The sequence below is a fragment of the Xiphophorus couchianus genome, chromosome 11, assembly GCF_001444195.1.
Source record: "Xiphophorus couchianus chromosome 11, X_couchianus-1.0, whole genome shotgun sequence".
Taxonomy (NCBI): domain Eukaryota; kingdom Metazoa; phylum Chordata; class Actinopteri; order Cyprinodontiformes; family Poeciliidae; genus Xiphophorus; species Xiphophorus couchianus.
Genome location: NC_040238.1, coordinates 21,673,753 through 21,701,118, shown reverse-complemented (window position 1 = coordinate 21,701,118; position 27,366 = coordinate 21,673,753). Strand labels below are relative to the sequence as shown.

Below are 27,366 nucleotides of genomic sequence, written 5' to 3'. Positions count from 1 at the left end.
GAGTCATTTCACAAATCAGGTATTTTGTATTTCCCAGAATACATAAAAATGGCCGACCATTATGTGCCTGTACCTGGAGGAACCAACAACAACAACTATGCCAATGTCGAGCTCATTCTTGACATTGCAAAGCGTATACCTGTTCAGGTACAAAGAGTGTGCTGATTTTTTTCTTTTTTCCACAGTTAACTAATGATTTTCCTTTTAGCTGTGTCTCCTTTGTCACTGTTGTTTATTTACATGTTGCAGGCTGTGTGGGCAGGATGGGGTCATGCCTCAGAGAACCCAAAACTCCCAGAGCTTCTTCACAAGCATGACATTGCTTTCATGGGTAAAGGAGATTTGGGTTCCTATTTTTCCTACATTTTTCCACCCACTTTTGTTCATTTGGATTTCCTTAACTTGTACGGTTTTCTAGGTCCTCCAAGTCAAGCTATGTGGGCTCTTGGAGACAAGATTGCCTCTTCCATTGTAGCTCAGACCGCTGGTATTCCAACTTTACCCTGGAGTGGAACAGGTAACTAAAAGATTTTATTTTTTTTTATACTGTTAAAAATATTTTTTTAAGCTCACACTAAAAGTAGTGAACTGAGTTTTCTTCACTCAGAAAAAACTTCCACACTGAAAGGTGTTGACATTGTGACCTTGCAGCGATTATAGATGTTTTCCACTGATTGCAGGAAAATAACTGCTACTCTGTCAGCTCATTTCCCTATATCTTACTGGTGTTTTAAGGCTATTTATGGTTTCACTTTAGCTGTTTGTCTTTATATTTTAAGGCCTGACAGTGGAATGGTCAGAAAGCAATCAAAGGAAGAAAATCATCAATGTACCTAACGAGTTGTATGAGCGCGGCTGCATCCAGGATGTAGAAGAGGGCCTCAAAGTAAGTACGGTTTTAACACCATACCGTCATTTTATCTGTGCAGAGGTAGTGCATGCTCAAAGGGTTTCTTAAAACTCCCGTGTCCTATTTCCAGGCTGCAGAGAAGATTGGCTATCCAATAATGGTGAAAGCCTCAGAGGGCGGTGGAGGAAAAGGTATCCGTAAAGTCAACTGCGCTGATGACTTCCCTAATCTCTTCAGACAGGTAAGCATTCATTTACATGTCTAATTTTAAGCCGAGGGGTGTTTTGTTTCACCTAATCAGGATCACACTCTCCCTCCGGCGGTCTAGGTCCAGGCTGAAGTTCCAGGATCGCCTATCTTTGTCATGCAGCTAGCCAAGCACGCCCGTCACTTAGAGGTGCAGATTTTGGCGGATCAGTATGGAAATGCGATTTCCTTATTCGGCAGAGACTGTTCTGTGCAGCGCCGTCACCAGAAAATCATAGAGGAGGCTCCGGCCACCATTGCCACCTCGGATGTGTTTGAAGATATGGAAAAGGTTTAGTTGAACTTGCCAGGCTTTTAAACATGAATATGATTGGATTTAAGCCTTTAAGTTATTTGTTTTGCTTATTTATGTTTTCTGCAGTGCGCTGTGCGGCTGGCTAAGATGGTCGGTTACGTCAGCGCAGGAACTGTGGAGTACCTCTACAGCCAAGATGGCAGTTTCTACTTCTTGGAGCTCAACCCCCGTCTGCAGGTGGAACACCCCTGCACTGAGATGGTGGCTGATGTCAACTTGCCTGCCGCTCAAATGCAGGTCAGTAAATCTTGCAAAAAACCCTGCAAGTTTCCCTTCCCCCCTTTGTTTCCTTGGATACCATTTGAAAAAAGAAGCAGGCAATATGCAGAGACAGTGTGGTGGATCCAGGCGTTGTATCATCATTAGGTCACGAGGTCTGTTCTGCAGCATTTAGGATTGTGCATAAATAGGTCAGAGGCAGTGAAGCAGAAAGGCTGGGAAAGCTTTCTGGTCGAGCTGATTGGGCGTCTTTGTGGGAGGATGAGTGACCACCCTCTCTGTCCCACTGGGAAATGACTGACATTGTCTTGTAAACTGAAAATTTGATCCTCATATCCATGCCTTGGAAAGGCTAATGTGTAATATTCAGGTCACTGTACCTTGAAAAGTATTCATACCTCTTGAACATTTCACTTTTTGTCATATAACTTGTAGTTTATTTTGATTCGGTGTGATGTGCAACACAAGGAAAGGCATGATTGTGAATCACCTGGATTTTCCCAACGCAGGACATTAAAAGATATCTATTCCTTTCTATTCTATTTTAAACCTTCACCTCTGCCCCAAGTGTTTTGCAGCTCCTAACTTGCTATCTTCCCTGATTTCCTTTTATTTAGTACCATCCATGTTCTTGTTACCTCTGACTAGCTTCCTTATACCTGTTGAAGAAAAGTGTTCCAACATCAAGAAGCTGCTATGTTTCACTTATGAGACTTTGTATTAGTTTGCGCTGGATTTAATTTAAACATTTTGAAAACCATGACTTCTTTCCCCCCCCCACTTTATGCAATAATTGGTCAATTTCAAAATTCAGACCAAGGTCGTGTTTGTAACATAACAAAATGCAAAAAGTTCACTTATTGAACCTGTCATTGTCTTCCAAGCTAATTTCTTAGCATGAACATGAACTTTTCTTTCAGATTGCGATGGGTATTCCTCTTCATCGGATCAAAGACATCCGGATGCTCTATGGAGTCCAGCCTTGGGGAGACTCTCCTATTGACTTTGAGTCTCTGTCAAACACACCGTGCCCACGGGGACACGTCATCGCGGCGCGCATCACCAGCGAAAACCCCGATGAGGTACGACACCGATTCTCTTCTCACAACCAAATATCTGTGGTTTCTCTTTGTAGTTGTTTTCAGTTTGTGAACATTTAGCCCTTTAAAGGTAAATTAGTGTATCTTTTATGTGTCTGCGCAATTGCAGGGTTTCAAACCAAGCTCCGGGACAGTGCAGGAGCTGAACTTCCGGAGCAATAAGAACGTGTGGGGTTACTTCAGCGTTGCAGCAGCAGGAGGCCTGCACGAGTTTGCCGACTCCCAGTTTGGACACTGCTTCTCTTGGGGAGAGAATCGTGAAGAAGCTATCTCGTGAGTTAACATTAAAACACTACCACTGCTAAAAAGTTACCCCCACTCGGATTTAGCTAAGCAAATTAGTAAGAGGCTTCCTTTGGATTAATAAAAATGAAGAACATTACAACATGTGGAGCTGTAAAGAAGATCTGTTATAACTGCACATGGTTTAGTCTCCACAGAGTTGAAAAATTAACCTTATTTTTATTTGCAATGGGGGACCCCTTTAATCAGTACATTTAAGTGTGGTGGGTTTTGGTTAATTGCTAGGGAAGAACGTCTTTATGATCATTCCTAATCTGATTTTTATTTTGTTTTTTGTATTTTTCTCAGCAACATGGTGGTTGCTCTCAAGGAGCTGTCCATCAGAGGAGACTTTAGAACAACAGTCGAATACCTCATTAAGCTGCTGGAGACCGAGAGCTTTCAGCATAACAGCATCGATACGGGCTGGCTGGACCGACTCATTTCAGAGAAGATGCAGGTATGAAGCCGTCGCCACCCACTGGTCGTGCAGAAAACAAATCAAGTTGCAGGGCTGAAACAGAAATCCATGCCGGTATTGTAGATATTGGTCAAACTCAGCTCCTTAGCATTTACTGATTAAGGTTTTCATGACTGAGCGGTACAGAACTTGTTGCATGCAGGCGGAGCGTCCTGATACCATGCTTGGCATTGTGAGCGGGGCTCTCCATGTGGCAGACGTCAATCTAAGGAACAGTGTTTCCAACTTTTTGCATTCTTTGGAAAGGTAAATAGATACAACCGGAATGAACTTTTAAGAAATGAAACATTCTTGTTGGGGAAACAACGAGCCTTTGTTCTCTTTCATCAGGGGCCAAGTGCTGCCAGCGCACACACTACTGAACACTGTGGACGTGGAGCTGATCTACGAAGGCACCAAGTATGTCCTGAAAGTGACACGGCAGTCTCCCAACTCGTACGTTGTGATCATGAACAGCTCTTTAGCGGAGGTGGACGTTCATCGTCTGAGTGATGGAGGTCTTTTGCTCTCTTACGATGGAAGCAGCTATATTACATACATGAAGGAAGAGGTGGATAGGTAAGACTGTACATAATTATTATTTTTGGCACATTAAGTGGTCACTTCATTTTTTTTTTTTACAGAAAATACAGCATGTTATAGATTTAAAACGTCACATATCTGGTTATGTTAAAGTAAAGGGTGTCTCCTTACTTAGGTATCGGATTACGATCGGGAACAAGACTTGTGTTTTTGAGAAGGAGAACGATCCGTCGCTGCTGCGATCCCCCTCAGCAGGAAAACTCATTCAGTACTCCGTAGAGGATGGCGGACATGTGTTTGCTGGACAGTGCTTTGCAGAAATAGAGGTAAAGTGTCCATCCACAGCATGAACAAACCCAGAAAGATTGAAACTACTTCAAGCTGTAAATGTTTCGGTGAATTTCAGGTGATGAAAATGGTAATGACCCTCACTGCTGCAGAGTCGGGTTGTATTCATTATGTGAAGAGGGCCGGAGCAGCGTTGGAACCTGGCTGTGTCATCGCCAAACTACAACTGGATGACCCAAGCAGAGTGCAACAGGTTGGACAGATGCAATATACCCAAGCATGCATTTTAGAATACCAAAGCATGGAATACCTGTCTGTTTAGGTTGGATTAATGTGTTTTTTATTTATTTTCTTTTTTTTTTTAACAAAGTTGAAAATTTTTGTTTAAAATGTGTTAACTGTCCATATTAAAGAGTGCAGATTTATACTCTGCTGCATATTGAAGACATTTTACTGTGGTTGTTGAGGTGTTGATGCATCACTCTGGAGTCAGAACATCAGTGAGACAGTAAATCAATGCTGCCAACAAAGATGACAGCTCCATTATCTGATAAAAAGAGACGTCTCCCTGCTTCAGTGTGTCTGGACCCAAATATGCTGCTGTGTCTTTAGAAAAATTCAAGACAGACCTGACTTTGGCCAGGTTTTCATGATGGTTATCAGACAACTAATAGGACAGTATAATAATTACAAACCCTCCAGCGTGCTTAAATGTGTGCATGAGGTTCTTTTCCACATGTTCATCGTCTATTGCACACCAAACCCACTCTGACTAATTATTGTTCAAACGGCAGAACACGCACATCCTTAAAAAGTCTTAAATAATGCATCTAAAAATATGTTTTAGGCTGTGTGTGGTCATGACAACAGGCTGCGTTTTGATACGTTTCTTACTTGCAGGCGGAGCTCTACACAGGGACGCTTCCTTCAACCCAGGCTGTGGCTCTGAGAGGGGAGAAGCTGCACAGGGTCTTCCACAACACTCTGGATCATCTCGTTCACATCATGAACGGGTACTGCCTTCCTGAGCCGTTCTTCAGCGCTAAAGTAAGAATTTGCAGAAATGCAAGTGAACACTCAGATTAATTGTTACAATGGTAGATTCTAACCAAAATGTGCTTTGTGTGTCTCCCAGCTGAAAGAGTGGGTGGAAAGGCTCATGAAAACCATGCGTGACCCCTCCTTGCCCCTTCTTGAACTTCAAGACATCATGACCAGTGTTTCAGGCCGGATCCCTCCTGCTGTGGAGAAGTCCATTAAGAAGGAGATGGCTCAGTATGCCAGCAACATAACGTCTGTGCTGTGCCAGTTTCCCAGCCAGCAGGTACACATTTATCACACCAACTTAACTACGTATGTAGACATTGCTTTTCTCAGCTGCAACTCCTGCTTCGAAATCAATCCTAATCTATAAGAAAATGAGTCTTTAGTTTTTGAGTCTCTGCTGCCTGCATTAAATACTCACTCCATCGTTTCCAGATTGCAAACATCCTGGACAGCCACGCTGCTACTCTCAACAAGAAATCAGAGAGAGAAGTGTTCTTCATGAACACTCAAAGCATCGTCCAGCTGGTGCAGAAGTAAGCCATGGATTCCACAGCTTATTATGTTACATACTCTTGAATTTGTTTTTTTGTTTGTTTTGTTTTATTTTACGCAAGGCTGTACTTGTTTGTTTGTCTCAATCAGGTATCGAAGTGGCATCCGAGGCCACATGAAGGCAGTGGTCATGGACTTGCTCAGACAGTACCTGAAAGTAGAGATCCAGTTCCAGAACGGTGAGATGACACACATCGGAGTCAATTTGAATTTTGTTCTATGTCCTCTGAAGAGTTGCAGTGGCTTTCTCTTTTCATTTGGTGGAGTACTTTCATCTCATTTGCCCCATGCGATGCTTTCTTTGCAGGACACTACGACAAGTGCGTGTTTACACTTCGTGAGGAAAACAAAGTTGACATGGTCAATGTTGTCAACTACATTTTCTCCCACGCACAAGTAACCAAGAAGAACCTGCTGGTGACTATGCTGATTGTAAGTGTCCAGCCTTTCTGTGAAAAGATTTGTGTTGTCATATTGATCTTCCCTGATGTCATGGTCATATTCCAAGATGACAACGCCAGGATTCATTGGGTTCAGGGAGCACGAGACTTCATTTCCAAGCAAATGTCAGAAATATGTTTTATATATGTATGCAGACTAGTTAGCATGGGTAGCAATGATTGCATATAAATAAAAATACATACATGTAAAAAATTACATATTGCAGTTTTGAAGATCTTTGATCAGACTCTCCCATCACCAAAACAAGATCTTGGTGAAAAGTTTATGCAACACTTTATGCAAATAAATATTAACAGGAAAATGCTGTAACAAATATCTGCCATATTTGTTTTTTTGTATGTTGAAGCCAAAAATCATAGAATATAATCTATTTAATTTCTTTCCTTATGTGTACTTTCAGAAAAATGAAGTAGTATAAAATGTTAATTACTGTTTCATAATGCATTCACATGAAATTTGGTTGACTAGAGATGTACATTTTATTATTATTATTATTATTATTATGAATAATTTATGTTTTAACACTGTGTTTAGGATCAGCTATGTGGTCGTGATCCCACTCTGACAGATGAACTGATGACCATTTTGACTGAGCTCACTCAGCTCAGCAAGACAACAAACGCCAAGGTGGCTCTGCGCGCTCGGCAGGTCAGGTGTCGCCCTCAGCTCCCCTTTTCCTACAGCAACAGCACACACAATTCTGAAAGCAACAAACAACTGCCTTACTTCGCCAGTAGGTGTCACTAAAGGCCTACTACAGTAACAGAGACAATATAGTGACAGGAGTTTTTAATGAGTATGAATTTAGGCATAGATGGATAATTACATGCTTCACACTCTATAGCCACAGACAAATTCCGGGGGTAAAACTGCATGAAGGTATATGCTGTTGCAAAATGTCATAAGATAAGTAAAGAAGTATTGTGGTGTGTCATATGCCTGAAGGACCCCATTAATCTTCCTCACCCAGGTTCTGATAGCGTCCCACCTTCCCTCCTATGAGCTACGACACAACCAGGTGGAGTCCATTTTCCTATCTGCCATTGATATGTATGGGCACCAGTTCTGCATCGAGAACCTGCAGGTAGGTAGCAAACAAGATGGTTGTTCTTTCCATTATTGTGCCAACAAAATGGGTTAACACATAACATTTTTCTTTCGTAGAAACTCATCCTTTCGGAAACGTCCATCTTTGATGTTCTGCCCAACTTCTTCTACCACAGTAATCAGGTGGTCAGGATGGCTGCCCTGGAGGTGAGACGAACAATGAGCTCAGTCTGACAGTATGTTTCCTGTAGCTGTAACTCAACAAACTTACAGGCACTTCATATACTGTGGCTTCGTCTTCGTTGAACTCAGGTGTATGTCCGGAGAGCGTACATCGCCTATGAACTCAACAGCGTTCAGCATCGACAGCTGAAGGACAACACATGTGTGGTAGAGTTCCAGTTCATGCTTCCCACCTCACATCCTAACAGGTAACACATGCCAGTATGATCTCCAAAAGTTATGGATTATTTTTCTACTTCTTTGCTATTACTTAGTAGCACTACCATGTATTTGATTATAAATATACAGTACAGTTTCTTTCAAAATACTTATATTCTTTGATTATTTTTTTTTGGGTGGGATTTTATATGACAAAGTAGCACTGGTAAAATCCCCCTGAATCTTACAATCATTTTTTGCTTCAGTTATAGCTACAGACTAGGTAGATTTGCACTTCTAGATATTGTTATCTTTTGCATAATTTGGGTAATTTATGCAAAGGTGGACATTATTATATGACCTTTTTAAACAGTAAGTTTTACTGGATTTCATTTAGGGTGAATAGATGTGAATTTGATCAGATTTTTATTTGTATAAAAGTATTAAACAACTGTAAATTTTCCTTTTCCTTCATATTTACAGACTATTTTGTATACGATTTTATCGTATAAAATCCTGACAAAATATATTGGTGTTTGTGGTTTTGATATGATAGAATTGAAAAAGGTCAAGAGGTTGAAATATTTTTGAAGAATACTGTATATTTGGTCATTTAAAAAAATAATCTCTTATAATTAATGGTTCCTTGTGATTTGTGAACATTTCATCCATGTTCCATCCACTGTGTCCTTTATCCTCATTCTTTGTCACACAAAGTAAAGTGGTTTAATGTTTACATTTTGTGATGTCTGAAAGCAAGTAAATTCACATATTTGAGTTCTAAAATGCACTGATTTTCCATTAAAATTAGAAACCAAAGCAAATATATTATATTTTATGTTTATGTTAAACATAACAGAAACAATCCTAATGACAGAGATGTTTGATTTGCTGGATTTCGGGTTTGATAGATTTTTTGCTTTGTATGTTTTGACACTTTTGCTTGCTCCGCCCCCTCCTTGTCGTTTATATTTTTTGTGCTTAGCTCTTTGATTTTGCTGATTGTGTTTGTTGATGTCCTGCTTATGCTATTCTGTTCTCATTCTGTTGCATGATATTTATCTGACATGGCTGAATTAACCTTTACGTTTGGCACATAATTTTAGATGACACAACAGCATGTGTGTGTTAAAGGATCATCTCTTGACAAAAAGGAGGTTTTTAACATCTCATGATGCATGTTTTAAAAAGGAGCAGTCAGGAAGTGGGATATGTGTTGTTTTTTTCATTCTTTTGTTAATATTAGACTGTAATTCACCCAGGGTGATATTCCCACACACTTCTCAATCTTGACTGTCTTCTTCTGCTGATGCTTGACACTAACCACATTGTAATCAATGTTGTTTGATTGCAGAGGGAACATTCCAACTCTCAACAGGTATTGTGAACATACTTTTTATCGCATAAACTAATGATTGCACGATAAAGTAGAAACTGCATACCATTTTAACAAAGACCTTTAAATGTCAAAAAAAAACCTTGCGCACTCTAGTGCAATTTGTTAGTGCAAAGTTGTTGGCCTCTATTTGTGCAAATGTTTTGTTTACACTTATGTGTTAGAGATTATGTGTTTAATCAAAACTGTTATGCAAGTCCTTCAATGTTGCTTAGACGGTGTGTAATGTTACATAACAAAGAAAGTTATGGGAGAAATAACGGGCATCAGTAAGAATATCCAATACTAAAACTTCTACCCTGTCAGGAAAATGGCCACTCCTATCCTGGACTATCTTAAGACCTGGGATGGTAAAGCACAGGAACCAAAACCACGGGAGCTTAAATCCCAGGATAGTGAAGCTAAGGATGAGAATGCTGAGAAGAAAGATTTGGAATCTGAAGAAAGGTTAGATTCAAGAATGTCTTTAGTGGTCACAGTTGGTGCAACGTCTGGGAAATCTTCCTTTCACCTACTGACTAACAACCTAACCAAATGAAAGGAAACAATCTAAAGGGTCTTTCTGGTGGATCTAGCTTTTCTTTGTCACATGAGAAGTATATTTTCCTTCCTGTAATGTAACTGACACAGCCTGTAAAAGTTACATTAATTACATGAAAGATAATTGTTCTTGCTTTTTTTTCTCTCAAGTTCCTTGTATCTTAGACGTGAGACTTTCTTCTGCTGTAATAGAAATTAGAGATGCACCGATCAAAGTTTTAAATATGATAACATCTCAAAAACACAAAATCTTAACAAGTATTTTTATGTCTAATTTCTAGTGCAGATATAGGAGCTTGTCAAGAATTCCTTAATATGGATAAAAGAAAAGTACTGGTTTCAGTAACAATTTTTTTTTCCATTTATAACAGGAAATGTTTTTAAGTGGGAAAAATGTAGAAGCACAGACTTGTTTCAACATTTTATATTAAAGTCGTCTTTACTCAGTAAAAGTGTCCAGAGTGCAGTTGTTTTGGTGGAAGAGTACGGTGCGTTTGCTGAACAGAAAAATATTGGATTTTCACCCTATTCCATTCACAAGTCGATTTCTCGGTGCATCTCTAAAATTATGGTAACGTTGTTTACAGACCTGCCAGAAAACAGAGGGATCAAAACTGAGTTGGTTTTAAGGTGGTCTGGGGTAACCACCCTCAATTTTGCCAAACTGGCAGTTTTTCCTCAACTTTGTTTTACGTTTACATATTAGGATGTCCTTCTCATCCAACCTGAATCACTACGGCATGATGCATGTGGCCAGTGTAAGTGATGTCCTGCTGGACACGTCTTTTACACCACCCTGTCAACGTATGGGAGCCATGGTTTCTTTCCGCTCCTTCCAAGAGTTTACAAGGTCAGTATCGTTTTTATTTTCTTTTTTAAGAAAAAGCTCTACCCCTGGTATCACTGAGAGAAAAATAAAATATTAAGCATTTATAAAATATATTTTGTGATTTTCGTCTCCTTGCAGGAACATTAATGATGTCCTGAGCTGCTTTTCTGACTCACCACCTGCAAGTCCTATGTTCCCTGATGGAGGCAACCCTGTCTTGTACGGTGAAGAGGACACCAAGGTGATGACTAGAGATAAGCACAGCCATGTAATTGACCTGTACATTTGTGTAACCTGAAATAAATACAGCTTAATTTATCATACAGAGTGTCCAGGAAGAGCCTATCCACATCCTGAATATAGCGATAAAGACAGACAGCGACATCGACGACGATGGCCTAGCAGCCATGTTTCGGGAGTTCACTCAGTCAAAGGTTAGCAAAGGTTGTTGTTGACAAACAAGTCTTTCTCAATTTCGCAAGCAGCATTTAAAATTTGAAATGCACAAAAAAGGTTCATGCAGCGCTGAAATTGTTTTATTTCAGAAATCCTTGCTCTTTGAACATGGCATCCGAAGACTGACATTTCTAGTAGCTCAGAAGGTAGGAATTTTGATTTCCATGGAGTACACCGTCTGCTTCTTCGCATGTCACCAATTGAGCAGTTTTAATGGCATCTCACAGAATATGACAAATGTACTAAGTCTTGCATGTTTCTTTCTGTAATTATTTGTATTTTATAAACAATTATATTGAACTGCATTACTGTGGTAATTACACTAATAATTTGAAATTTAGCGTGTCTTCTCTCTTTCTCTGTATCTTTCTGCATGCCTCGCTTTTGTTCATTTTTGATGGTAGGATTTCAGAAAACAAGTCAACTGTGAGGTGGACCAAAGGTTTCATGTAAGTACTGAGAGACAAGTGAAGTCTGGTTTGTTCTTGCTCCCCTTTATTGAGAAAGGGCGTACTAAAAATCAAGTTAATGTCAAATCTAACTTGATTCTAATAAACATCATTAAATAGTCTCTTGTAATAGACAAGTTGTTGTTTTTCTTGTATTATCATGTCTTTCCATCTACTCTGACCAGTTTTCATATATAGGCTAATGAAAAGCATCTCCACAGCATAATGCATCTACCACCGTGCTTCAAGGGGGTGGATGGGGTGTTCAGTTTTATATGCAGGCTAGGTTTTCAGTCTCATATAGAAGTTTCCACGTAGGCCAAAAGTTTAATCTGGTTTCATCTAAGCAGAGAATCAACTTCCACCTTTTTTGGTTGGTTCCTAATCTACATTTATAGAAAAAGGAAACCATGTATCCTTCTCTTCTTGTTTGTCAATTGGGATTAAATTTGAAAAGATTTGCATGTCTTCCACCTCTGTTATTTCTTTTAATTTGTCTTTTCGTAGAGGTATAACAAGAGCCCAATCACGTTAGTTGCCACATCTTACAGAGAGGGTATTCTACTAGTTTTCCCTCCTATGTGATGTATATATTCATTCCAAGGTCTCGCATTGTGAAAAATATTTTTTTCTATAAATCTATAATGGTAAGTAGAAGCGATGTTTAATCACGACACCAAATCATGTCTTTGGAGGTTTGCAGCTCTCTCATCATCGCGTCAGCTGCAAGTTGATAAGAGCATCTTCAATCGCCCAGGCATTGTTTTGGCAAGTGGGACGCTTCATCTGATAGCGTCAAACAGCGCTACCAGGCATTATTCAGAAGATCACATGTCTCTGAGGGAAGAAAATATTTTATTCATCAGCATAGCAAGTGCTGCATGTATACGTGGCTTGTCAGTGCACCAATGATAACTTGCTGCTTTTGTGAACACTCTGATTGTATGGCTGATAAATTATAGTGAGAAAACATCAATGCACCGCATTAAGAACGCAGCAGACTTGCTCCCTGCGGAGTAGTGAAAGCTAGAACCAGACTATGCCTTTTCACCTGATAAGAAGTTTGAATGCTTTAAAGGTTACCTTCTATTAATGTATGTTTTATCCAAAATTTTATTCACAGAGAGAATTCCCCAAATTCTTCACATTCCGGGCGAGAGATAAGGTAGGTGTTGACCTAAAACGGGTTAAAGTGTCCACTCTTTGCTAAAAATAATCAGTTGCTAACATTAAACTGATTAACAGTCTTCCATTTCCATTATATTTGGAAAGAAAACAGATTTACCACTCGTACCCCTCCCTCAGCGCTCCTGAGTTTTATTCTTTCCGAATTAGTGATGACTCGTCTTGTCCAGCACGCCTGATAGTTTCTGTGCAACTGCACTCCACTAAAACTCATTACAGTAATGAACTCTTTAATTATGTTCCCCATTTAAGAGAAATGACACCCATTAGCAGCTTCCTGAGATTAAGATTGTTCAGGATTTCATTTGCTTAATACATTGTGTTGCTCCAAGGCGTCTCTCTACTCTTATATCAACTCGGTCCTAATATGTTCTCCTGCTACTTCTCCTATTAAAAAGACTGTTAGATGTTATAACTACAGAAAATGTGTTTAGATATGAGTTGAAAGAATCTTTTTCAAAACTTTCTTGAGCTGACTGTTGGTTTCGTCTCTCTGCTTTTCCTCTCAGTTTGAAGAAGACAGGATCTATCGACACCTGGAGCCGGCGTTGGCTTTCCAGTTGGAGCTCAACCGCATGCGCAATTTTGCACTGACCGCCATTCCCTGCGCCAACCACAAGATGCACCTGTACCTGGGCGCAGCCCGTGTGGAGGTGGGCACAGAGGTTACCGACTATCGATTCTTTGTCCGAGCAATCATCCGCCATTCCGATCTGGTCACAAAGGTGAGAAAAGATGGACCCCCCCCCATCTAAATAATTAAAATCTGAATAATAAGAACAAGATTTAAATTATGAATGCATTTTCTAGCCTACCTATAATGAAGTGTTATTTATATCAGTAGCAAGGGTGCCACCATAAAACAAGGTTTTATTAATATTTTAAGATTTAGACATAAAGATGATGAAGTGGACATTTTTAACTGTCTTTGGCATTTGCTTGTAATACTTTGTGCATTAAAAATAACATCTAACTTTGTATTCTGCCCTTCACAACCACTTCCACACTAAAGAGTGGGAGTTTGTGTGGACCTGGTAGCATTTAGTTATGGGGTGTACTTTGATCAGGAAATAATTGGACTTTTGAGTTTCTTGCTAGCTGTTCACCACGTCAGGACCAGACAAAGTAAAAACCAACCAAATCCTGCCATCAGCAGGAATGGGTTGCTGGTGTATCTCTTGGTGCATCTCCTTTCCCAAATGGTTTTATAATATACAGGATTTATTTATTAATCTTATTCAAACTACTGTTCTGTTGACTTAATAGGAAGCTTCCTTTGAATACCTTCACAATGAAGCAGAGCGTCTTCTGCTGGAAGCCATGGATGAACTGGAGGTGGCTTTCAACAACACAACTGTGAGGACGGACTGTAACCACATCTTCCTCAACTTTGTCCCTACAGTCATCATGGACCCATCAAAGGTTTGTCAAACATTTGACACGTAGCACAGATTATCATAAGTGCATTTGCTGCTTAGTAATTTAATTCCGTACAAACGTCAGATCGAGGAGTCTGTGCGCTCCATGGTGATGCGCTATGGCAGCCGTCTGTGGAAGCTTCGCGTCCTGCAAGCTGAACTAAAAATCAACATCCGCCTGACTCCGACGGGAAAGCAAATTCCTATCCGGCTCTTCCTAACTAATGAGTCAGGCTACTACCTGGATATCAGTCTGTACAAGGAGGTCACCGACTCCCGAACGGGACAGGTGGGGCCCAAAGATCGACAGGTGGGGCACTCATCCATTTTTCATCTCATCCTCTTTTTATTGTCCAGTCGTGGGCAAGGGACTACAAATTATTTCTAGAAGGCTATGGTTCTGGTTGCACTTTGTGAGTAAAGAATTTTTAAAAAAAAATTATTTTAAAAAGTCACTTTTAAGATTTATGACAATTCAGAGGGGATCCTCTATTTGGTTTTGTGCCCTTTGCCTGGTGGACAATTTTTTGTGTTATTTTGCTTCCTGCAGCAGATGAGGTAAGACTTGCTTCATCCAGTCATTGGGTCATCATCCTTTCATCCCTGTGATTCATTCATTAACTTCATGTTAAAAAGAAAAAGACTAAATCCATATTAAACCATCACCAAACATTTACTTTGGTTCACATTTCCATTTATTTATTTTTTTCAGAGGGTTTGGGGGGGTTGGTTATCCATTGATTTCTTCATGTATTCCTTCTACATGACTGAGGTTACTATTTTGTTTTTTAATTGAAGATTGGAGAAACTCATGAGAGATCAGTACAATTTAAATAGGAACCAATCTTTTACAGTTTGAGTATGTCAAAGCCTTAAAAAAGGAGAATATTGTCTTTATTCAGCCAATCAGTTTCTTTATCTGTTTTGTTTTACAGAATAAGAAATACATTGTGGTGCTGGATGCTGTACGATAGATCAATACCTATTATCTAATATAAAATTTATAATTTCGCTGAACTCTTACCCAGAACCGCACTTCGTTGTAGGCAGAAGGCAGAGGAAAGGCTTTAACTGTTCAACCTCTCACGGCTTAGCTAAGAAAGATTTGTGGAATCAACTGACTCACTCGCTCTTTGGTTACCTAGCAACAGTGTAAGTAACATGCCAGCAGCAGTTTCATGTTCGCCCTCAACATATTCGGCCATACTTTACTCCTCTGATGTCCGCGCGTGCTCAAGCCGACGTCGTAAAGAGAACGTCGTAGGTCCATAAGCCAACGTCCGAGAGACACGTTCTCGCAAAGGTATTTTTTTTTCTTAAGACTGCGGACGTGTACTCGGTGTCGGACTGTGTTCACATCGAAAATGTTTGCGAATTGCGGCACCGAGCTCACCATGTTGAGAGTCAGCTTTGCGTGACTGCTACTCTCTGTGCAGCGCCGACAGTTGTACGGTGTCTGGTGGAGAAGAAAGAGATCTGGACGCCCGACTAGCTCATCAAACTTGCTAGTATCCATTATGATTGTGGGAAATGAAGGACTTGTAAGAAAATGTAAGCTTGAAATCACCGTCCACCGACAGTGCCCGCGGAGTCTGCGTGGTATGCGGAGTATGTGGAGTGGAAGTGGTTTCATATTGTTCCACCATTCGGCGCTTTTGAAAGTTCGCGATGAGCGCGCGAGATCCAAGACGGTGTTCTGTCAGATCAGCATCCGCTGTCAGATCGTCATACCCTTAGCACGAACTGATGGCTATATCTATCAGACAAGTATACACTGTCATTACCATATGATTTTTATTTAATCAGCAACATAGAATCGTGACGTAGATCGTCATACACTTTGCTATTAACAGCCGTGTGACATCCTGACTTAGCGGTTAAGTGGGTTAATGAGTTTTACATGGGTGTGTGTTGTAGTTGACTGCAGCTAGACCCAGCTTTAAATCCACGTTGAAACCACGACAGTGCATGTTTATATATCTAGTTATCACTGAAAACAATTTAATGACTTATTTTCGTCACAACTTTTCGCGTATGCTGAACTGACAGCTCCTCTGACGGTCGGACTTCTTAATGCGCATGCGCAGGCATGCGTACTCACTGCACGTATGCCTTGCGTATGATAATCTGATAGGACACCGGCGCTATGACGTTTATAGTAATGCGGACGCCGGAAACGTTTCTGTTGTCGGCGCTTGTGGTGCGCGCTGCCATGCGCCCGGTTCAAAGCGTCAACTCTGAATCTAGCTTTACTGCGTAGAAAAATAACTAAAACAAAAACGTCTCGGTGTAATGAAAGGAAAATGATCAAAACGGCTTAAGAGGACATTGTGGTTAAAAGAGGAAGGGTCACGTCAGTAGTTTGGGAGTATTTTGGATACTTGAAACAAAAAAAAGTAATAATTATCGATATGAAATTACATGAAGTCTTTATTTTACAAACATGTAAAATGTCAAAGAAAAATAAAATGGAAGATGACAAAAAGTACATCAGAAAATTAATCAAACGAGAAAACAAAACTTTCATATCCAGTCCAAAAAAGAGTAGGAAGAAGACAAAAAATAATTAATTCCTATGAAATGCTTATTGTAATACTTTTTCAGCCATATTGCCCAGTCTTCTAATTACTTCTGTCCTATAACTTGGAGGATTCCACTGCACAATTTTCAGTGATGCAGAGAGACAAAAAGTTCTAAGTTCTTTTTGTTGTTGTTCAGACTTTACTTAACTGGAATTGACGGGTTGGATCTCTTACAAAGTTGGTTAATATAAATTAATCGAATTTCTGATTTCTGCATCTTTGCTTTTTCATTAAATTTAAGGGGATCACTGTTTGTAGTTGCAATAGAATTTAACTACGAATGTGATGTCAGTGGTACTGTGATATGTCATAATCATTAAATAATTATTTTATTTTTTCCATTTTAATCCTAAGTTTGAAGACAACAGTGCCTAAGTAAATTGGCTAATTTTATCATTTGTCTTTCCAGATTATGTTCCAGGCATATGGTGACAAACAAGGCCCCTTGCATGGCATGCTAATCAATACGCCTTACGTGACCAAGGACCTGTTACAGTCCAAGCGCTTCCAGGCTCAATCTTTGGGCACCACATATGTCTACGACTTTCCTGAAATGTTCAGACAGGTATTGAACAGAAACTAGATTCTTTTTAAAAATGTTGCATATTTCTTAATGCCCATTTCTGTCTTTTTGTTATCGCCTAGTCTTTGAAAAAGCTGTGGAACTCTAGTCAGGCCTATGCTTTGCTTCCTGAATGCCCGCCTCCTCCTGAGCTCCTCACCTTCACCGAGCTGGTTCTGGATGCACAGGGTCAGCTGGTGCAGATGAACAGACTCCCTGGAGGAAATGAGGTCAGTGCGTTAACCTGCATAGACGAACACATACAATAAAAACGGAAGTTTTTCTGTCAATATGTTGACATATATTTCTAAGTATGTAATTCATGATTTCCTCTGTAGGTGTCTCTGTTGCTTTGGCTGTCTGTTTGAGTTGTTGTCAGGCACTTTCTTCCCTGCAAAGCTCAGGATTTTAGTCTATAAAGTCAGAACTTTTTCAGAAGATTGCATTTATATCAAGCAAAAAAACAAATATAAACAATTTGTATAAAATCCCGTGTCCAGTTTTGTAGCTTCTTTTCTAATCAGTCTTAAAACAAATCTTAAAATTTTGTATTCATAATATGTTTTTTTTCCCCCTTTATCACTCTAAATTGTCTAATTGTCTGTGCAGATTGGCATGGTGGCGTGGCGGATGACTCTGCGAACCCCCGAGTATCCAGCAGGACGTGAGATCATAGTCATAAGCAATGATATCACTCACAAGATAGGCTCATTTGGACCTCAGGAGGACGTTCTGTTCCTGCGAGCTTCCGAGATGGCGAGGGAGAGCGGCATCCCTCGCATCTACATCGCAGCAAACAGCGGCGCCCGCATCGGCCTGGCGGAGGAGATCCGACACATGTTCCATGTGGCCTGGCAGGATCCAGCTGATCCATACAAGGTCAGGAAATGTTTCAGGCATCATAAACCAACGCAGGGTTGTTGTGTGTTTTTAAAATCTATGGGTAATCTGCGGAGAGTATTATTTATTTGCAAAAACAAATGTAGTTTTCTTCTTCTTACAAGATTTTCCTGTTTTATAAGGGGAAAAGTCATCTGTATTTCCACAACTTCATTTCAAAAATCCATATTATTTGTTTTCTATCAACATTTCTGTCTATTTATGTTTAATTTACTATGAGTTCTCTATTCCCTGCAGGGTTTCAAGTATCTGTACCTCACACCTCAGGACTACAAAAAGGTCTCAGCTCTTAACTCTGTACATTGTGAACATGTGGAAGACGAAGGAGAATCGAGGTAATATTTGCTGGGTTTTTTTTGTTGTTTTTATAACAACAAAATCTTGCTACAGAATGTGAGAAATATGCATCGTTCTGTTGAAATTGTGTAAAATTCACAAAGTCTGCCGGTCACATTTGGTTTGGATGTAAACTGTAGATTCTGTCATTCAGGTACAAGATCACTGACATTATTGGAAAGGAGGAGGGGCTTGGTGTGGAGAACCTGAGGGGATCTGGAATGATTGCTGGAGAATCTTCTTTAGCTTATGACGAGATCATCACCATGAATCTGGTAAGACTAAAGCACACATGTTTAACTTGAGCGAAGGCTTGCGTCCTACCTCAAACTTCTGTGGGTTTCATTGGGATTTCATGTGATGACAAACACAAGGCATATAGCTGTAAAAAGGAAGGAAAATGTCCATGTGTATAAATCTGAAAAGTGTGGCCAACATTTCACTTGGTACCGAAATAAAATCCAGTGCAGCCAATTGCTTTCAGAAGTCATTTAATTAATCAGCTCCTACATGATATTGTCGTGTTGTTTTCTTTTTCTTTTTCTTTTTTATTGTGGCAGCCTAAAAATGACTGATTTGTTACGTTTACGATTTCCTATTACGATTTGTTACGTTTTTCAAAATGTTGCAATCAAAATTGCAAATGTTATTGCAAAGCTTTATTTTTACCATAACTTGATCTTACAAAAAAAGTTTACATTGCTGCACATAACCTTCCCAAAAAAGACAAGATTTTAACATACCTAAAATTTAAAGTGCAATTAACATTTGCACGTTCCTTCTTGAAATAGCATCCTTAGGACACATAAAATCCTTGCCTGTGCAGTTGTGAACATGCAAAAGAAGAATTAAATATTGATAATTTAACTTAACATGAACTGTATACACGGTAAAAGGAAATACTACAGAACATCTCAAAACGTTTTTAACCGTTTAGCATCATATATGATTTCATGTTGTAGGTTTGGCTTTCCAGAGATGTCCTAAAACAGGAAGTTAAATTAGAGTGGGGCTTAAAGGACTGCTCCAAATTCAGCCCTGGTGCAATGATTGGTCAGAAAAGACGAAAATACAGAAAATGCTACCGTGATTGGTCAGACTTGCGGCAGAGTCGCGATGACTGAATTTGTATTAACAGTTGGAATCTCAAGTTCCTAGAGGGACTAATTATTAATTAAATGGTGTTGAAAGATAATGGTAGTGGTGGCATCACGATTTGGGAGACTTAACAGACTTGGAAATTAAACCTGCAGCCAGAGAGACAATGTAGCAATTTAAATCAAAGCGTATGCATGTCTTAAAGTGAACATATGCCACAAGACTTGCAGCTGTATGCATCTAAAGGTGATTCTGCATAGCATTGACTCAGAGGGTCTAAATACAAATTCACATCACACTTTTTAGATTTTTATTTGGTAAAAAAAAGTTAAAATGTATATGCTTTTGTTCTGTTTCATATATATACTATACTCTGGTTTGGTATATCACATAAAATCCCAAGAAAACATATTGACGTTTGTGGTGTGAACATGACAAAATGTGAAACAGTTCAAGCCTTGAAAATATCTGATATTTTAGGACGCTTGTCTCACAGGTCACATGTCGAGCCATCGGCATCGGAGCCTATCTGGTGAGGCTTGGACAGAGAACTATCCAGGTGGACAACTCTCACATCATCCTCACTGGAGCTGGGGCGCTCAACAAGGTAAAATGAGCTCAAATGCGCAATCTGTGTTTCGGCATAGAGACAATTTACTTTTTTTGTTAGTGGAATCAGTGTGAGCACCAAATGAGCTGTACCTTAAATTAGCACCAATAATGAATCTGCATTTTAATGAGGAAAATCTCTTAAAGGATTTTCTAGTTGACTATTAAAATTTAAAGCCATTAAGGAGAGAAGTTCAAATAAGTGTTAGTGAAACACTTTTTTTTTTAAGACCTGCTTTGCGATATAATGAAGAAATCCTATAGAAGGACATGATTGGAGGAGGAAGGAGGTTTTTTTGTGTCAAAAAAGAGAAAAGGATTCTGCTCTGATTTTTTTTTTTTTTTTTTTTTTCGTGGCTTGTTCCGACTCGCTGATCCTGCAATTTTCAGGCTCGCTCCTCTCTGCTCTGCTCTGTTCTACAAGGATTCCCTTTCCGACGGCAGCCACGGGCCTGCCTGCCACTCAAAGCGGAATAATTGAAAGCGAACCATGAAGCTGTATTTGCATAGAAATAGAGTGACATGCCAGAGGCTGCAGTGCAGGACACCCATATCATTTGTTTTTAATCAAAATGAAAAGTTTTGCTGATGCAGATTGTTTTTCTGCACACAATTGATGTGTGTGTTGGGGTGTGCGTGTGTGTGTGTGTCTGTACGCTTCATTGCCTCCTGCTGTCTTGCTTTCCATTCTCTGTCCTTGTCAGTGCATTAGGATGACTCCATTTCAAATTATATGACACGCTGCAACATGGTAAACCATGCAAATGGCCAAATGATAGCATACAAATATTCCTGGAAGCTCAGTTATTAGATCGCCCTGCTGTTTATCTCCATTTGTGGGAGCAGTGATTGTTATTTAAAACTATTTGCAGTCTAGATGATGTATATATGAATGCAGTGCTGTAAAATAGTATTTTCCATTTTTGTTTTTGTCTCATTTAAAGACAAGAATAACCTGAATATGACTGACGGTTTCCAACTGAAGATCTCATTTACTGCTTAAAAAAAGTTCTACCTTAAACATAATAACTTGGGTTGTCATCAGTGACAGCAGCTAGTGTTTTTGTAAACGACGATGAGTATTTTTGCATCACTGGGGAGAAATTGGAGTGTCAAAGGCTCAGAAATCTTTTGTGATTTTTTCTGCCTACTTTATGCTATCAGACAAGATGCACTTGTTTTTTATTCTACACATCAGACAGACGGTCATCAGACTCGGGCGTGGATTGGGAAATTCAGCCATTAAATTTAATCATAGTTTGTTCAATATTTAGGGAGATTAGAAAATTTGTGCCTAGTGTGAGTTGTTCTTTTTCTTTGTTTGTTTTTTTTACTACAGAATTGGATCCAATTAAAGTAAATCTGTTTTACTTGAGGGTTTCTAAGTAAAACATATTTGTGGAAGCAGTTTATTTACTAACTTCAATGCAAAATGAAAATATTTTTTTGAACAGTTTTGCCTTAATTACTGCTGAGTATCTTGTTCTTCCAGCCAATGACCTCGTTTTAAATATATACTCCAGTTAACTCTAGATTTAAACATAGAGTTGTATATAAAGTTGACAGTCGTTTCAATAATCGATTCATCATGATTATTCCAATTAATTGTTTCATCCCTGTCTGAAGATAAAATACGTTTCATGATCTGCAACATTTAAGCGCAACAAATAAACAAACCTGATCTGTAAGTAGTTAAAGTAGCAGTTGTTGTTTTTTTTGTTGTTATTTTGAATGGAGCTGTATATTTAGCTTCCATTCAATTTTGAGGAAAGTGAGGAATCTCTAATCCGTCATGTGGATTCTTGGCTATTAGCTGAAATGTAATGGGGAGCAGCAGGCGGCCACCCGCAGATCATCATTTCATTAGCTGCTAGAAAACGCTCCGATTTTCATGGGGAGTGGATAGTAACTACTACCACAAATACCCCAGTGAGCTGTTGCTACCAGTTGGCCTCGAGTTTTTCTCCTCCCAGTCATCCCACTCTGTCCCTCTTCCAATATCTCCTCCTCCTCCTGCTCTTCCTCTCTCCGCCACGGAATCTTAATGAAGCAGGCGATGGCCAGAGGCTCAGAGGTTTTGTGTATGTCAAGGTGACTGTAATGTTTCTTGGGGCTGCCGCCTCTCCTGACAGCTTTAGGAGAGTGCCCCAGATTTGTGGCCAGATACATAACCATTAATGGTAATAAAGAAAGTAAATGATGGCTGAAAAGGTGAGAGCTGAGGGTAGGGATTGAGCTCCACTCTTGATTTTTATGGGAGCATGTCAGCGCCCAGCCACCTGTTCTGAGCTGCTTATCAAAATAGGGTGGGCTGACAGGGGAGACTTTATGAGTTCACTTCACTTCCAACTTGCTCCTTTATGAAGCCTGTTTGCCGGTTACATCTGGAGGATTCACAACTTGTCAACAAATACCATGCAAAAGACCAAAATTAGTTTTTCATCATCTCTGAAAGTCCCGGGGTAAGATGAGGCCGGATCTGTTTCGAGACCACTGGCCTGTTCCTGCTGTGATGCTGTGCTTTCAAGCTTGTTTTCGCCCCTATTGACAAAGATGCTGTTCCTTGGAATGTCTTCATCTGTGTCAGATCTCATTAAACTCAGTTGAAAATACCTTCAGCTGTCAATGTTGGATATTTCTTTGAGAGCTTTTGGAAGAGGTTGTTATCAGTATTATGAGGTAATCATTACTTCATGATCTTTTCTAAGAAAAACTAGTTACGCTAACCTACATTTTTCTTAGAAAAGATTTGGGTTTTTCTAATTATTTTTTTTATTTTTATATGATTAAGAGAGAAGAAACAATTCCTATACCGTAAACATTTCCCACAACTGCAAAGGTCAATGTATTTTACTGGGATTTTAATATGATTTGCTGACTCAAAGTTGTGTGTCATTCTGCAGTGGAAGGAATTGGATCAATAATTTTACACATTTCAATCAAAATATGAAAATATTGTTCTTGGACTTTGACTGGGTCATTTTATCTCACGAACGTCCTGTGATGTAAATAACTTATTTGGCATTGTTTGACTAAAAGTGGAACCTTCACTCAAGTGTTGAAACTTTTTCCTTTTTTTTTGTTGCAGCCTCCAACAGATTTTCTTCCAACATTACTCTGTTCAGGTTCCTATTATGCATTACTTTGTGCAGAACTATCACATAAAATCCCAAAAAACTGCAGTCATTTTACACTGAAAAAAAGTTTGAGTTAAACTCATTTAAAGTTTATACATACATTTATATTACCATTTATATTGTTCACCCTGTGAGCGATTTAAACCGGAAACAAGTTCCTTATTTGTGGGAACCTCTTGGCTAGTAAATCTCTTTCTGAATGCAATTCTGGGATTGAACCAATTTAAATGTTGTATTTTCCTTCTTAAATTCAACAATCATTTGTGTTTTCAGGTGCTAGGCAGAGAGGTGTACACCTCCAACAACCAACTGGGTGGAATTCAGATCATGCACAACAACGGTGTGACCCACAGTACTGTCTGCGATGACTTTGAGGGAGTCTTTAACTTGTTGCAGTGGCTGTCCTACATGCCCAAGGTAATCTTGCTCCTGTTGACTTTCACACATATGATGTTAAAGAGCTGTTCTATACATTTATAACATGTATGTTCCTTAGTGCACATCCAATCCAGTACCCATCATCAGTGCAAAGGATCCCATAGATCGTCTGGTGGAGTTTGTGCCAACCAAGACACCTTATGATCCTCGCTGGATGCTGGCAGGACGTCCTAGTCAAAGTAAGTCCCTTATGTCTCTGAAATAAAAAAAAATAGATGGTGCAGATAATGCCGATCTTACTAAAGAAAGTAAATATTTCAGACAAAAGTTAGAAGATATATTTAAGTCCATTTCACCTAGCTCGTTTTTTCCTCATTCTGTTTATGTTTCAGTGGAAATCATGCTCCGTTACATGTGAGGCTTAGAATTTGGTAGTATTTACTCTTCTGGCTTCCAAGCTGTGATGATAAATATAACTTATCAATTTGATGTTGCTCCTCTAATTATTATTGCTGCTTTATCTGCAACTGATAAAAGTTGCAGTCTGATTCTCTGCGTCTTTTGAAGCACACGTACTGATTTATCATTCCAGACGATGAGTTAAAGGTTGGAACAATTCATTAGAATATATAAAGGCTATTAAGTAAATAAAGTATTAGAGGCAAGGTCATCAGCAGAATGTGTGTAGTACATCTTACTCTGCAGGTTAAACAGTGGTGTAATTACAGAGGATTTGAGGTACGGTGTGGGAACTCTGTCAACTTCTCTGTTAGCGAGGAGTGGCGAGGCCTAATTGAATGGTAACCTCAAAGGCCGGGCATGTTCCTTGGAGTGTGCAAGCAGAAAAACCGCTGAGCTAGGCTGCTTCTACAGTCATCCATCATGACCACTGCTAAGCACAGAGAAGGAACAAAATGAGACGGGACAGAATCCAGAAACAAGTTGAGAAAATAGAGGGAGAAGGGATAATCATGTAGCGATTGATTTGGCTGCTTTTGGTGTACCATTCACGTGAGGTCTGAATAAAGCTTTGTGCTTTGTCTTGACGCTCGTAACTCCTCTCTTTGTGAAGATCCAAAGGGTTCGTGGCAGAGTGGATTCTTTGACCAAGGCTCCTTCATGGAGATCATGCAGCCCTGGGCTCAGAGTGTGGTGGTGGGCAGAGCCAGGTATAATCAACACTCACAGAAACATTAGCTTTGTGAAATGGTTTGGGCGCTTCTTTGTGACTGTTTTCCTGTTTTTTGGGGGGGGTTTCAGGTTGGGAGGGATACCTACTGGTGTTGTTGCTGTGGAAACCAGGACAGTGGAGCTGTCAATCCCAGCTGATCCAGCCAATTTGGACTCTGAGGCAAAGGTAAGATTCACTTTGAGTGAAAAGGTGCAGTGCCTCACCAGATGTTTCCATCCTTCCTTTGTGACCTTCCTTTCTTTCTTCCTTGTCTCCTTTCTGGCTTCATCCTTCACTCATCTCCTTTCTGATTTTCTTTCTTCCTTGCTTGGTCCCTTACACCTTTCCATCATGGTTTTCTTTCTATCTCTCTTTCTGTTTCTGTTTGTCTTTCTTTCTATTACTTCCTCTATGTGTTTTTTTTTTACTCATTCTTTCCGTCTTTCCTTCCTTGTCTGTTTTTTTTTCTCCCATCATTCTTTCTTTACTCGTTTGCTTCCTGGTTTCTTCCTTGTGAAAAAATCTGGAATATTTACATAAAAAATGTGCAGTGGAAAAGCTCAAAGGATAAGAATACCTTGACTGGATGCTGTGTATTAGTATTAGAATACTAATTGTGGTACTGATCCTGAATATCTTGTTTTTCTATGTTTAGATTATCCAGCAGGCGGGACAGGTATGGTTTCCAGATTCTGCTTTTAAAACAGCACAAGCCATCAAGGATCTGAACCGAGAGGGTTTACCTCTCATTGTGTTTTCCAACTGGAGAGGCTTTTCTGGGGGAATGAAAGGTATTTCTCCTCCTTGGTCATCTACCACTATGAGTAACAGTAAACTTTCTGTGATTTGACTTGAAACGATTCTTCCCAGACATGTACGACCAGGTGTTGAAGTTTGGAGCCTACATCGTGGACGGACTGAGGGAGTACAAGCAGCCTGTTCTAGTTTACATCCCCCCTCATGCAGAGCTGAGAGGAGGCTCCTGGGTGGTCATAGACCCCACCATAAACCCCCGTCACATGGAAATGTATGCCGACAAGGACAGCAGGTAAGTTCATAAAGCTGAAAGATATAAATTATTAACAGGGTTGCAAGAACATACATCCCTTTTCAACTCTTTCACGTTTTGATATTTTACAGGACAATCAGAAATATCACTGGATTTAATGTGACAAACGGGGAGAGGACGCTTTTCTTCCTTATGCTTAAAAACTCTCTTTAAATAGATGCCGCAAAATACCAACCCAATCTTTGCAGCTTATTTGTTTAAAATCTTGAGAATTGCACATAATTTTCTATTGATTAAACAGTCATCTTCTACTTTATGTTTGCTCTATCGCATGAAATCGCAACATAATCTACTGACATTTGTGGTTGAAGTGGAAGTATATTGGACTGAAAAAAATCTTAATTATTAACTTTATTGTGTCTCTTTTTCAGAGGTGGCGTGTTGGAGCCTGAAGGAACAGTGGAGATCAAGTTCAGAAAGAAGGACCTGGTGAAAACCATGAGGAGAGTAGATCCGGTCTACATGGGCTTGGCCGAGAGGCTTGGTGAGTCCTGCCATCTTTACACCTGATGCTTTTCCACTTGTAGCCCTTTTTTCAGTTCAGTGAGTTAGCCGTACATCAAGTGGGACTTGTGTGTGCTTTCCCCACCCTGCTTTATTTTGATGTTGATTGTGTCATCTTCGCTGCAGTCCCCCGGGAGATGTGTCAATCACAGCCCACTCGGATCAATCACCAACTCCCCGGTGCAGGCTATTGATTTTGGTTTGCTCTGATGCTGCGCTGGTTTGGCGCTTTAAGCAAAACATGATGGAATAAAGGTGGGCTTCTGGAGGGCTGGAGAGCTTACAGATTGGAATTGACAGAAATCAGCAAGGGGTTTGGGAGGGGGGAGGTTGGAGCTCCAAAACAAAATGCTGTTGATTCTTTAGCTTCATTCACATGGGGAACTTGAATTGATGGTAACGGGATAAGGAGATGAGGAAAGGTGAATACACACGGGGAGTTCTTTTTGATTGTAGAATTTTTGTGTTTTAGATTCAAGCTTCACCTTTATTGGCTTTGGCAACAATGATTTATGCAGTGTTTATCAGCCACATTAAAGGATATTGGTGTTAATGAGTCAGTCTAAAAGTTATCAAGAATCTATTTGACTCTAATATGTCAAGAGGATGGTTATTCTAATGGTCTAATTCTCATTTTTATGGTCTGATTTAAGTGGTTTATTAAAAGAGGCAAGCAAAACAAAGTCCAGAGTTTCAAAGCTACTTTGATAATCCAGCAGCCTTTGGTATTTGTTAAAAGTGAAGAACTTTTTTTTATTGTCTCAAACCATGCATCTCAGTTTTCCAGGTTTTCATACTAAAGAAGATTGAAAAAAGTCCTTTTGTTTCAAACAGAATTTAGAAATGTTAACTATGAGCTTGTGCTTCGATGAAAAGAGGGAAAGACGTTCAGCAAAGGAACCAGAATGAGAGTCGAATTCGGGACGGCCACACTGAGGTCAAATATGGTTTTCT

At 39.7% G+C, this 27,366-nt stretch overlaps 1 protein-coding gene across 10 annotated transcripts in view; it reads left to right on the top strand.

Annotated features, from left to right (window-relative positions):
* Positions 1–27,366, top strand: part of acaca (acetyl-CoA carboxylase alpha) — a 37,233-nt gene that overhangs the window by 4,724 nt on the left and 5,143 nt on the right. Inside the window, exons 5-51 of one of the 10 annotated variants that reach the window (XM_028030914.1) lie at positions 38–147; positions 250–331; positions 419–517; positions 780–886; positions 981–1,091; positions 1,179–1,388; positions 1,479–1,649; positions 2,552–2,713; positions 2,841–3,004; positions 3,323–3,473; positions 3,637–3,740; positions 3,825–4,052; positions 4,192–4,342; positions 4,423–4,557; positions 5,205–5,351; positions 5,440–5,628; positions 5,784–5,884; positions 5,994–6,082; positions 6,211–6,335; positions 6,900–7,013; positions 7,336–7,449; positions 7,530–7,619; positions 7,725–7,843; positions 9,148–9,171; positions 9,496–9,636; positions 10,436–10,579; positions 10,697–10,799; positions 10,885–10,992; positions 11,104–11,160; positions 11,419–11,463; positions 12,587–12,628; positions 13,158–13,373; positions 13,915–14,070; positions 14,152–14,376; positions 17,058–17,213; positions 17,294–17,440; positions 17,820–18,089; positions 18,348–18,445; positions 18,601–18,721; positions 20,041–20,151; positions 23,564–23,707; positions 23,787–23,907; positions 24,741–24,837; positions 24,929–25,025; positions 25,495–25,630; positions 25,710–25,887; positions 26,280–26,392. In XM_028030914.1, the coding sequence (XP_027886715.1) occupies positions 38–147; positions 250–331; positions 419–517; positions 780–886; positions 981–1,091; positions 1,179–1,388; positions 1,479–1,649; positions 2,552–2,713; positions 2,841–3,004; positions 3,323–3,473; positions 3,637–3,740; positions 3,825–4,052; positions 4,192–4,342; positions 4,423–4,557; positions 5,205–5,351; positions 5,440–5,628; positions 5,784–5,884; positions 5,994–6,082; positions 6,211–6,335; positions 6,900–7,013; positions 7,336–7,449; positions 7,530–7,619; positions 7,725–7,843; positions 9,148–9,171; positions 9,496–9,636; positions 10,436–10,579; positions 10,697–10,799; positions 10,885–10,992; positions 11,104–11,160; positions 11,419–11,463; positions 12,587–12,628; positions 13,158–13,373; positions 13,915–14,070; positions 14,152–14,376; positions 17,058–17,213; positions 17,294–17,440; positions 17,820–18,089; positions 18,348–18,445; positions 18,601–18,721; positions 20,041–20,151; positions 23,564–23,707; positions 23,787–23,907; positions 24,741–24,837; positions 24,929–25,025; positions 25,495–25,630; positions 25,710–25,887; positions 26,280–26,392 (6,123 nt within the window). The remainder of the gene's footprint in view (positions 1–37; positions 148–249; positions 332–418; positions 518–779; positions 887–980; positions 1,092–1,178; positions 1,389–1,478; positions 1,650–2,551; positions 2,714–2,840; positions 3,005–3,322; positions 3,474–3,636; positions 3,741–3,824; positions 4,053–4,191; positions 4,343–4,422; positions 4,558–5,204; positions 5,352–5,439; positions 5,629–5,783; positions 5,885–5,993; positions 6,083–6,210; positions 6,336–6,899; positions 7,014–7,335; positions 7,450–7,529; positions 7,620–7,724; positions 7,844–9,147; positions 9,172–9,495; positions 9,637–10,435; positions 10,580–10,696; positions 10,800–10,884; positions 10,993–11,103; positions 11,161–11,418; positions 11,464–12,586; positions 12,629–13,157; positions 13,374–13,914; positions 14,071–14,151; positions 14,377–17,057; positions 17,214–17,293; positions 17,441–17,819; positions 18,090–18,347; positions 18,446–18,600; positions 18,722–20,040; positions 20,152–23,563; positions 23,708–23,786; positions 23,908–24,740; positions 24,838–24,928; positions 25,026–25,494; positions 25,631–25,709; positions 25,888–26,279; positions 26,393–27,366) is intronic. The other 9 variants (XM_028030915.1, XM_028030919.1, XM_028030918.1 and 6 more) reach the window with 9 other exon arrangements.